Here is a 13,241-nt window from a genome sequence, read left to right on the forward strand (position 1 = left end):
TGTGCCAAACTCGAGCAAAACATAAACTCATTATTGGATTTCTCGGGCTTCTGCGCCCATAAATATGATTGAAATGACGTAATGTCTCGAGTTCGCCAATACATTATCTATAAATGTCAGTTGCTAAAGTCTTCACATGACGTATTACTCATAGAAAACACATCGACATAAATAAGTAGGTATTTGACTCAGGGCATGTTTACAAATACAATGTTATTGATATTTTCGGATTCTAGGTCTTGGTTAAACCAACACAATGATTTGTATGCCTAGAAAAGGTATTGTACAAAAATATAAAATGATTAATGATAATGTTGATGAATTAATAAATTATTAACTATGTACATGATAGCAGCGTAATGTATTATTAAAGTCGATTGAAATATCAACCTAGCACTAATAGGAAAGCACTCTAATAAGGAAGGAAAGAGTGATTACTCTATGGAGTTATGGAGTACTGATGTATGCATCAGTTTAAAATGATTATGGTACTATATTGAAACGTCCCAAAGACATTATTCTATTCGTAATTGTTATGGACAGTTTGCACAGGTTAGCATCCTGTCTTTGTAGGTGTACTAACTAAGGCAACCTGATGGCTAATGCACAATATAATCAACAGCCACAATAGTCACAATACTCTATACAGAGATACCTATCCTAACTAACCTAATTTGCTGTGCCTGCTCTCCTAATTTGCTCTCCGTCCGAGTGGCAATCGGTCATGTCCCCTTATTTTACTTCCTTAAAATAAGGTAGCTTATACCCACCCTAAGCCCATGTTTTCATCAAAGTTGGTTCAGTAATATAAAGTGGAAAGGTGATAAACAGTCAGTTACTTACATAATATGTACCTATACTGGGACTATACCAACTGCAGCTTAGCAGAAAGTTGAAGAAAAAAACATTTAAATACATACAATATTTATACAGTGGTACTACTAAAAGAAATTAATAACTAGCTTAAATCTAAAATAGGCCCCTGAAGCATTGTACCAATGATGCTGGCGGCATTTCCTCGCTGTATCGCAATGCATACGTTGTGCGAGTTATGGTAACATTCCATTTCTAACCGCAGCTGCACTACCGGTACTGAACGCGTCGCTGTCATTGTCAATTTCCATAGTAAAATGTAAACAGTAGTGCAGCTGTCGTTGGAAATGGACTGTCACCTTTAGCCGCCAGATCTTCAGGCACCAATAACGTCAATCAGAAAGTTATATAACTTTAAACTAGAAAATTTCACCTAATTGGTAACAGATTTAACTTCAACAACCCCGTAACTACATTCATAGTTTGGTAAAATAAAAAGATATAAGTAGGTTATACCTGCGTCTTATTTTCGCTTGACCACATCTGGCCCGGGGCGCGCTAATGATTAATGTAAATAGAGTCGCACAACGCACAAGGGTAAATATTGACGGTAAGCATTGTTATTTGTAGTTTCTTTATTTAGGCATTTTGGTGACTAGCGCGATTTTCCCCTGCGGCCTTTTCTTGTGTTTGTCCCGATACATTTTCTTCTCGTAGCCGAACACCGAGTAGAACGAGAGTGGGACCACCGTTGAAGATACTGGCTGGAGATCTGGAATAGAAGAATATATTATTATAGTCAGACCGTAAAGTTTGCAGCGATTTTGATAGCCCACGCGGTGCAAGTGTCGTTTTAAACGTCAAACTTCTATGAAATGATGACGTACAAATAACACTTATACCTACAGTCCTACACTGCGTGGGCTATCAAATCCGCTGCAGACTTTTATTGGTGCGACTATAGATAATTATACTTGGTCTAGCAAATCTTGACAGTATAGAAAGGCGCGAATTTCAAATTTTCCATGGGACGATAATACTTGGCGCCTACATTTTTTAAATTTGCCGCCTTTTCTACTGACAAGATTTGCTTGACCAAGTACAGCTTCACTGTTAAGTTAAGGTTCTTATGAAAATAATACATTAATTTATTAACATTAAAGAAAAATTTTTGCAAATTTTGAAAAATTTGATTTGACTTGTTTCTAAAAATATTTAGTGTTTTCTGTCTCAACTAAACTCATACAGGTATAAATAATATTTAGCACTTTTATTAAGTCGAGTTAATTGCCTGCGCTGACTTCATTATTTGGCCTCACTCCAATCCATCTTTAACAGTTAACTACACCCGGAAAAGTTACTTCCGGCTACAGATGAGACAATTTTTATTTTCTGTCCATCTATAATCCGTAAAGTGTCATTCTATGGAACTTGCTAACTATGTAAACAAAAGTCCCTAGAAAATTCATCATTTTTGACAGTTTCAATATGGCGGTTTGTTTACATAGTCAAATATACTTGGTCAAGCAGATCTCGTCAGTAGAAAAAGGCGGTAAATTTGAAAAATGTAGGCGCGAAGGGATAGTGTCTCATAGAAAATTTGAATTTCGCGCCTTTTTCTACTGACAAGATTTGTTTGACCATCTATAGTTAATAAGTGCCATAGAATGACACTTTATACATTCACATGCCGGTTGCCGGTTGTCGGCGCGCCAGACCAGTCCGCTTGACCGTGGCACGGTTGACAAGGCCGGCCAAGCACTCTTACCGCCGCAGTAACGATTCGCGCGAGCTTTCGCTTAGAGAACGGTAAACAGCAATAAGTGGCGGATTATGTCACTTCGGCGTTCAAAATTTGGATTCAATAAGGTAGAAGTACTAGTGCTCGATGCTGCACTAGTATTCGACATGGGCACTTTATGTCAAAGTAATATAGGTTAAATTTGAACGGCGAAGATTTTTCAGTATTCAAATTTAATCCTTGTCACTTTGACGTAAAGTGCCCATTTCGAATACTAGTGCAGCGTCGAGCACTAGTACTTCTACCGTATAGACAATTTTACGCACACAATTTTACGTATGATCAGCACACTAAGTAAGCTTACATACAATTGCGTGCTAAATAGGCTTAGCTCAAATACACGCATGAGGTGTGCACGTTAATATCAGGCAACCTTGTTCTAAATTACAATCTGAAATTATAAAAATACTTATGATTACCCAAATATAAGTGTCAAAAAGAGTTTAGGTACTATAGGTACTTTTAATGGGAATGTATTTGGGAACTTATTATTTACATATGTAAATATGTACGGGGCTTAATAAACATAAATGTATTTTGATTACGTTGGCATTGGTTTAAAATAAATCTTGAGGCAATCTTTCACAGAACCCGCACGAGATCACTGGACACTGTCTTGTTCAAATGCAATCCTATTAGCCATTCGATTATGTACTCTACCACAATCATTATACAATATATAGTCATTTGCTTCGCTTTGTACAATCTAATTCAGTTTGTTTTTCTTAAAAGTGCAAGCAGCCAGCGATAACGAAGGTAATGCACTGTCTGACCTCCAACTTAAGTGTTCCTACTCAAATAGGTAGTATTTAATATCATATTATTATTAGTAAATGAATGAGTTTTGTTTTTTTTTTTTAAATAAAGGAATGTCTCCTTTAAGTAAAATGAGCCAGCTTAAGGATTTAAGGTAGTTTCCCTCCAGGGCCCGACTTATCTTTCCACATTGTAAATTTGTATATAATTAACTAGTTTCTGCCCGCGACTTCGCCTGCGTGGGATGATGATGATGATGGTTGATAAAAACTTATCCTATGTCCTTCCTTGGGCCTCAAACTATCTCCATCATATTTCATCTAAATCAATTTTTTATCATTGGTATCTCGCGATGATCAAATCGATCATGACCCCCGCGACACAGGCCATGCCTAGTGCGGGGTTCACTGTAACGTGCCTGTTAAACTTTTATTGTAAATAAAAATAATTTTTTCATTTATTTATTTTTCTTCTTAAGTTAGATTGTTTATAACATGAATATAAAAGTAAAATACAAAAGCACATAAAAATAAATGTATTTTGATTACGTTGGCATTGGTTTAAAATAAATCTTGAGGCAATCTTTCACAGAACCCGCACGAGATCACTGGACACTGTCTTGTTCAAATGCAATCCTATTAGCCATTCGATTATGTACTCTACCACAATCATTATACAATATATAGTCATTTGCTTCGCTTTGTACAATCTAATTCAGTTTGTTTTTCTTAAAAGTGCAAGCAGCCAGCGATAACGAAGGTAATGCACTGTCTAACCTCCAACTTAAGTGTTCCTACTCAAATAGGTAGTATTTAATATCATATTATTATTAGTAAATGAATGAGTTTTGTTTTTTTTTTAAAATAAAGGAATGTCTCCTTTAAGTAAAATGAGCCAGCTTAAGGATTTAAGGTAGTTTCCCTCCAGGGTCCGACTTATCTTTCCACATTGTAAATTTGTATATAATTAACTAGTTTCTGCCCGCGACTTCGCCTGCGTGGGATGATGATGATGATGATTGATAAAAACTTATCCTATGTCCTTCCTTGGGCCTCAAACTATCTCCATCATATTTCATCTAAATCAATTTTTTATCATTGGTATCTCGCGATGATCAAATCGATCATGACCCCCGCGACACAGGCCATGCCTAGTGCGGGGTTCACTGTAACGTGCCTGTTAAACTTTTATTGTAAATAAAAATAATTTTCTCATTTATTTATTTTTCTTCTTAAGTTAGATTGTTTATAACATGAATATAAAAGTAAAATACAAAAGCACATAAAAAACAATAAAAAATACATATAAACACCATTATAAAAAAGCCTAACCTAGGGTTTGTTGTTATTGTTAATTTCGTGGTTTAGGCCTGAAAAGATAACAGATAGACAGATAGAGCAAATTCCGCATTTATAATATTACTCGTAAGTAGGAAATAGGAATGAATTCGAATTGAAACTGCAGACAAAATGACAATAACCTGATTAGAATAAAAAATATCTTAATTGCTCATAATATTATCAAATACACATACATGAAGTACCTTAGCTACCTATATGGTTTCCAAATGTGCAACAAACATATAGAAATGTAACATTTTTAATGTACGAGTACCTACTTAAAAAAATAGTCGAAATCTGTGCATTAATCAAACAAAGCATGCATACATATCCTAACCACCCAGGATTCTGATACCTAAATATATTGTTGCATTAATTTAACAAATATTTTCTGCACTTTAAAATTGATTTTCCAGTACCTAAGGTTTCAGAGTCAAAAAATAATATCATAAGTTTTTTTATTCATTTTATTCTTGAAATACGTTTGTATTTGTATATTTATATAAAACTAACCCGGCCCGTCTTCGCGCGGGTTAACAAATTATACTTACACCTTAACCTTCCTCAAGAACCACTCTATTGATAGGTGAAAACCGCATGAAAATCCGTTCAGTAGTTTTTGAGTTTATCGCCAACATACAAACACACGAACAAGCAGACGCGACGGGGGACTTTGTTTTATAAGATGTAGTGATTTGTATGTACAAATCACTACATCTTACTTGTATATACGCATGTGCGTATATTCATTTATTCAGTAAATAGATACCTACCTAACTACATAATTATAGGAGAGCGTTTCAGATTATTTGTTTTCTTTTCAAATATTACTGCACTGCTATATAATAATCGCTTATAAAAAAAACGCATTAATATGCCAATAATATGGCGTAATATGTAGAACAATTTTGTACCTACTTAAGACCACCATATTATGTAACCATATTACTGCGAATAAACCATTTGTATTTTTGTATTTGTATGTGTATTGAAACAAAAACGACAGCGTTCAGTTTCATCAAAACAAATAAAGTACGCGCCGCGTTTAAATCAAGCTGAGCTGATAAATTATTTCGATTAAACTCACCCGGTTTTAAAACATTGTCGGCATCCCTTCTGTATAACATTCCCGAGCAACACGCGAAAAAGCATAGAACGAAAACCAAACAAAAATTCATTCTTCAACCGACACGTATATAGCGGGATCACAGAACACGACAGCGGATATATTTCAACCTGTATTTATTTGACACCCTTCCGTGTAGCGGCGCGTACTCGTATAGACTCGAATAAAGTATTGAACGTATCGCGGCATCGGTGACATTCTGATACGGCCCGCTCTGCCGTTCCGAGTTCGCAAAATCTAATATGAATACGCTTTTGGTAAATACACTCCGTGTACGGGATCACCTCTCTTGTGAATAATGTTTGGACGTGGGCCTAATAAAATGAAGTTCCGAATGGCAGAATTTACGTAAGCTTCTTCTAAAACGAAAAAAAAAAAACAATTGAATGCTCGAAGGTGTAACGAATGTCGCTGACATGTCGGCGTTTTCTTGCTGAATCAGGGTCTGCTTTGTATTAGCATCAGTCAGGGTTCTTGCGAGATCAGGGTAGTTTCTACAAACTTATTCGCCTAACTGCCGTATTCGAACTTCAAGATATTCACAAGAGACGACACGTACTAGATCCATTCTAGATACGTTATAGTTTAGATAGTAATCAACTAGTTCTCTTTTGCTGCGCAATTCGGGCAACCAATTTCACTTTTACGTTAGATAGAGTAAGATATCTATTAGATGTGAATTGGATCTCTAAGTCATATCCTGTGGAAATCGTTCAAGAGTATCTCCAGAATCGCACAAATGTCAAATTTGACAGGTTAGATCTTAAACATATCGTTATCGTGTCTTGGTGATGTCTAAAAGATGTCTATTTCAAAATCCGAATCGGGCCAGGTATGTCACGTCTTTGTGTACATGATGTTTTATTATTTTATTTTATTTATTCAGAACACATACAGTCATACAAGATACATATGTCAGAGGTGCGTATGATGTTAGGTATGCCCATCTTTTCAAAGGGATTCCAGCTTAAGCACATTATTTTCTCTCTAGCTCCCCCCTCCCCCCTAAAGATACCCTAAATATTATCTTTCCTTTTTCTTTAGGTACCGTTCGAAGATGAAACTATAACAGTAGCGAAATTAAGTATTTTCATCAATAACGAACAAACATTATATTAGTTTGTACTTAGATAACACAAATATTTGTATTAAATTCAATCAAGGTATATTAGGTTTGATTTTATTAAGTAATATCTGCGGTTCTTATAGATGCTTAATAGGTACTTCATAAAATCATAAATCTCGCGAAAATCCATCATCACACACAAACACGCCTTCATTACTTTCATTAGGTCTTAGAGTACTCTGAAGGTTCTTTTGAATTAATTAATTAAGATTCTTTTGATAAATTTATGTCTCAGCAAATATATTATGAAGATGCCTCCAATTTTCTGTAACTTAAGTAGGTATACTCGTAGTAGGTACCTAAATACCTATTCAAAGATTTTCAGCATAAGGTTTAATTCTATCTGTTCTGTATATGAATAAACATTATAATTTAAAACGTGATGTATCTTGATAGATAAAACATTACCTACTAGTATTTCCATTCAGCGAGGGAATGCGGCCAGCATCTTTGGCATAATGTCGCGAGGGCCTTATCTAGTCGTATTTAATTTAGATTAGTTTTTAATTTTAGGTAGTAATTTTTATTTAATTTTAAAAAGTAATAATTACAATAATTCAATAAAAAAGACGACTGCACTGCAGTTTAAAAACCAATTGAAAACTTAAACTTAACCCATGCCGCTGTGAACCAGGCATCCGAGCCGTTGTAAGCAACGGCCGCAATTGCAGAGGACCAAACGCAGGTTCGATTCCAGCCTTGGGCACTGGAGGCCTTGGTCACATTTTCTTTCATATATTTTTAAACTTACTATTACTTGAGTGTAACTGCATTGTATAAATTTATGAACGTGAATGTACCTGTATATATATTTAATGTCGCTAGCGACAGTTGCGAACGGGAGACCTTTTGAATGGTATAATGCATTACATCAAGGCCCCCGACTGGAGGGAATCAAGAGGAGGAAATGTATCATAACTATTAGCCCGGCATCCTTACGACGGTTTCCTTCACCGAAAAGCGAAAGGTAACACATATAAAACTATAATTAATATTAAGTTACAGTATCTTTATATAATAATTTATTGGTACCTAGGTTATTTTAAAAATGATATCCTACCGATAGAATAGAATATTTATGCGACAGAAAACATTCCGTATTTTTATGTAGATTGAAACCTTGTGCACATATTTATCACCTACATTTGACAAAATTGCCGAACACATTGTACAGATGCAGCCTTCCGGAATCATCTTTATTTCCAGTTGGATGAGATCACAGCATCCGTGACTCAACACTCAACGCGGGGGCGAGATACATGTCGCGGCATCTTATTACAATTTCCAACTAAGCTTTAACATACACCGTGTCGACAACATCTTCTCTTGTACCTAACTAACGTAAATTAGTTCAAATTCTTACAAAAGTATTAAAAAATGTACATCTGGAGTTTTAAAAGAAATACCTACTTGTATTCTGTGTACGTACAGTCGACGTCAAAGATATGTTTACATTTTTCGCCTTATCACGATGGAGTAAGGTGCAAACGTGTAAACATACCTATACATATACATGCTCTCCAAATTTAGTGTGTGTGACACTGTGTTTTTAAAGTAGTTATTTTGTTCTTTTTCTCCTATTCCTTATGTTGATATTAATGACTCACGAGATAAATAAACCATGTTATGTCCGAATTCTTTACTAATATTATGGTTCCGTAAAACTAATTATAATTAATACATTGCTGCAGAGACCCGAAACTAGGTAAGTATTAATGTAGTTAGATGGATGAATTTTTTGAAGGTTTTATCTTGTAAAAGTTTGTTTCGGCTGTATTTAATAGTTTATTAAATTTTAATTTATTTTAAATAAAAATTTTACCATAGGTATTTTTGTTACTTTAATGTTAAAATTTTCTAAATTCAAACGCACGTGTTTAACTTCCAAAAGATCTCTACAAACATACTACGTGACAGCTGCGCCATATAAAAATGAATTTCCATAGGGACTATCATTCGCCGCGCATGGTATAGGTACCTGCTGATTTAAAATTATAAAGTATGTAGAAAAACGGAGCAAACTTTCTCATATCCGTCAATGTATCCTTGTTGTTTTAACATTTCGTATTCCTTTTGCCTGTAAAACTTTATCCTCAACCCTGAAAGTGTTTTCGAAACACGTGTTCGGTTTTATAGTGGTCTTCTGTTGTTTTTACATACATATATATTAGCACAGAAAGATTGATCGTGGCTCCTAATGTTGATTAAATTGGATAGACGTTTGGCTTCACGTACGAATGTACGCAAAATAAAATGGATGCAAAATAAAAAGATTTACGATACATAGCGAATACAATAAGCCAGCGTTTTACGATTTTTGAGCTTTACCCTAGCAACGGTAAAGTTTTTGTCCAACAACTAAAAAAGGAAACTTGCCTCACAAAACCAGCCTGTTATGTCTCATTTCTATAATTAACTTAGTCAACAAAAGCCACTCAAAGAGCTTGGTTTGAAAGTCGTCAACTAAAGCTGAAGTTGGGAACTCTCAGGCAAGGGTTCCAAAGGGATTTTTAGTTTCCCAACTATTTCGTGGAGCGCATTGTTTTAAATGCTGTGGCAGGGTGCTAACTGGCGGCTTAAGGGCATTTAGGGCGCCCAGAAAGCACGGACCCTACTGTAAAGTCTGTAAACATATTTATAGCCACTGGAAAGTGAAATATACAACACGTCATCATTACTTATTTTTATTTTTTTGGTTCATGACTTTATGACGTCTAGAGGGTGCCGTGTTCATTTTTTGTGACGTCATAGCCTATAACCAGCGGACGATTAAGATGATTACAATGACATATCGTTTGTCAAATTATAATGTGTACTTTAGAAGTTCTGAGGGAACAAATGAACATACATACATACATACCCACATACATACCGGTCGAAATCATAACCCTCCTTTTGTGTTGCCGTAGTCGGGTAAAAAGGCTATTTATTTGTTATAAAGGTGAAATCTTTGGTCAGCTTTGGTTATGACTTTTAGTAGTCTTTAGAATCAATGTTTGTATCGTGTGTTCGGTAAGATAAACGTACTGGTGCTCGACGCGGTCCCAGTACATGTCATTTTGAAACTTAAGTCATTGTCATTAGAGGTGAAAGCAAGGTGTCATCTATCGGGCATTAGCATATCAAGCACTAGTAAGTTTACCTTAATAGCTGGTAATGACTGGTCAATAATAATTAAACTAATCGAATTTACGAGTATCTCATTTTGTAACTTACATTTAGAAAACTCCAAAACAAAAAGTTTATTAAGACCGGTCTGGCCTAGTGGGTAGTGAACTTCTGACCCTGCCTGTGAAGCCGGTGGTCCTGGGTTCGAATCTCAGTAAAGGCATTTATTTGTGTGATGATACAGATATTTGTTCCTGGGTCATGGTTGTTTTCTATGTAAATTAAAACCAAAATATTACTTTGCTAATCCGCGTAAAAAGATAACGTGCTAGTCAATCAGTGCTAACCCGTTATACTTACTTGCGTATTTTTTGCATGCAATTAATTTTCCCACCCTCCCACCGCAAAAATAAATACGCAAATAAATATAACAAACCACCACCAAAACCCACTAGAAAAACACTGACTGGTGGGTTAGCACTGATTGACTAGCACGTTATCTTTTTACGCGGATTAGCAAAGTAATATTTTGGTTTTAATTAATATGGATTTCCGCAAAGTAACGCCTGATTCTATTCACTGTTTTCTATGTATTTAAGTATTTATATATTATATATCGTTGTCTGAGTACCCACAACACAAGCCTTCTTGAGCTTACTGTGGAACTCGGTCAATCTGTGTAAAGAATGTCCTATAATATTTATTTATTATTAGAATCCAACCCGACCGGTCCTCGGCGTATTGTGACCTTCAGTCACCTTTACAAATCTACACACGTCGCGTCGGGCAAAATATTCGATTGAGTGGAATCATATCAGTCCCTTGACAGCCTTCCGTTGGGCGCTTGAAATGGCTTATGTAAATGCACTTTTTCACAACGTTCACACAGAGACATGGTATAATAATATACTCCGCCTGGTACTCTCTTCCCGTCTTTTCGTGGTCACGTGACTGACACAAGGCTACGTCATCATGCGACAACGCTATATGATAATATGCGATAGCGCTATATATAGCGGCCATGTTATTGTGACGTAGGCTTGTGTCACTCTGGGAAGAGAAGACCATGTTTTATTAGACTATGCACAGAGAGAATATTTCAAACAAGCTCCACGATCTCACGTTTTACACTTACCTATTATTTTATACAGATCTCTTCTTCTAAGTCGCTATTCGGTTCCTCACTGCTGAGGATCGTGACTCCGCTTGCTAGTGTTCCTTATGGCGGCTCTCCACTTCTCCCTGTCGGTTGCTTTGTAGAAAGCGTTGCTTAGTGCCACTTGCACCATCCCACTAACTCAGGATTAACCGGTTAAATCGTTAACCCAGTGTTAAATTGTACTAGAAACCATGGTAACTCCAGGTTTAACTGGTTAATCCTGGGTTAGTGGGTTGGCGTTTAGTGTGATGTCCATCTGGGCGGATATTTGGTCGTACCATCTCGTTGAACTTGGTCCTCTAGGCCGTCTGCCCTCCATCTTTCCCATCACCACAATGTTTCTCCAAGGGGTTCATATTGGGTCGCAATATTAACATTTCTGAAAAATTATAACACAAACCTAACCGGTTAGGTTACCCTATTCTACACAACCTATGCAAAATATTATCGAAAATACTTTCTGTTTCAGCTGGAGAAAAAATATGCGAAAAGAGATTTATGCATAACATTACATTATGACAATCAATTATTATGCGATGAGATAGGATCCCCTCTCCAAGTTGTCAGGATATCTGCGAGCTAAGTATGTGACCAAAGTATCTCTTTACCTATACAGATACCTTCTTCTTAATTGTTTAAATTGAGTCGCGATACTTCATTACCAACCAATAGGTTAACCGACCGACCGAATGTAGAAAGACCGACTGCAAAAGTACAACGGACAAGAATAATTTGTTATAAAATAAAAATAAAAATATTTAAGAATAGGGAACTGGGGAAATATCTACTCTGTTTTAAGAGAAAGGTAAGTAGATGTTAGTGCCGATATCAAACTAGATGAAGTAGGTATGATAATATGAATATGCTATATCTCGGTATAACTAGTACCGGACGAGCTGTTGTCCGACTGTCGATGTCGCGTCACCCGTGTTGCATTGCGAATTTACCAGACCGATTAATTGTCTGAGCTCCATCAAACAAGGTTGACATAATTTGCCCTTGTGGATATATTGAGACCACATTGAGACAATAGGTATATGTTATAATTTGTAGATACTCAATTACGATCTGATTCATTGTACATTTGTGGATAACACCTCTTACAAATACACTTACCTATTTATTACGAGTTCTTAAAATAAAGAAGCGGAAAGAACAGTAATAAGCTGAGCTAATAAAGCTACAATGTAATAAAGGCAACGTTATTTAGGGATCATATTCAAAACCAAAGCCGAACATCAAAAACATTTTCGTAGCCCATTTTCAAGTAACACAAAATTTCTCACATAATATCAGTGACTACAGGTGCAAATTACTGCCCTGCGGGGCAAAGGGACCCTTGTATCACGTATATCAAGACCAGCGACTTGTGGCCTCTTGAAATTTAGTTAAGCGTAGTGACTCGGGGCTTTCGTGAAGGGATTCCACCGCCGGAGAAGCTCTTCTTAGACTGGAGCCGTGAAAGCCCAGTTGCAATATGGGTATCCAGGGAAATAACACAGCGTCGTGCGGAGTAGTGAAGTTATAATGTTCTGTTAGCTAGTTCGCTAACACCCAAACACGTAAATAAGGCTTAATAAATAGCCACATTACCAACGCTCCCGTTCAACATGACTTGCTACTAAGAATCCAATATTCCAGATCCAACATTAGGACAGCGACCTTTGCTCATTTTAAAAACTATTTCAATCGTCACATGAACTTTTGCGGCAAACAAAGTAAAACACTGAAAACGGGTCATTTAAAAGAAGTAAGATCGGACATTTGGCGAAATAAATGTTTCATGCGGCAATGAAAAATTGGCTCTATTATTCTTTCATAGAGTCTTTTATCGTTTGTATGATGCTTGGCACGGTGTTCGAAAATGTAATGAAAGGCGAACTAACATTTTTATAGGGGTCCCAACGGCTCTGGGAGCGGCGGGGAGCGCTTTACATTTAAGGAATTCACAGTGTTATATGTGGCGTCACATCGTGCGCTGCGACAACTATTGGAATACATTACTCGTCCTG

General features: G+C 36.3%; 1 protein-coding gene across 1 annotated transcript; it reads right to left on the bottom strand.

Annotated features, from left to right (window-relative positions):
- Window positions 1-1,430: 1,430 nt before the first annotated feature.
- On the bottom strand, window positions 1,431-6,014 carry LOC134667035 (uncharacterized). Its single transcript, XM_063524340.1, has 2 exons — window positions 5,798-6,014; window positions 1,431-1,585 (listed from the first exon to the last, which is right to left on the bottom strand). The coding sequence occupies exons 1-2, from the start codon at window positions 5,886-5,888 to the stop codon at window positions 1,449-1,451; spliced, it is 228 nt and encodes a 75-aa protein (XP_063380410.1). The 5' UTR covers window positions 5,889-6,014; the 3' UTR covers window positions 1,431-1,448.
- Window positions 6,015-13,241: the final 7,227 nt, after the last annotated feature.

Source organism: Cydia fagiglandana, chromosome 8, assembly GCF_963556715.1.
Source record: "Cydia fagiglandana chromosome 8, ilCydFagi1.1, whole genome shotgun sequence".
NCBI lineage: Eukaryota > Metazoa > Arthropoda > Insecta > Lepidoptera > Tortricidae > Cydia > Cydia fagiglandana.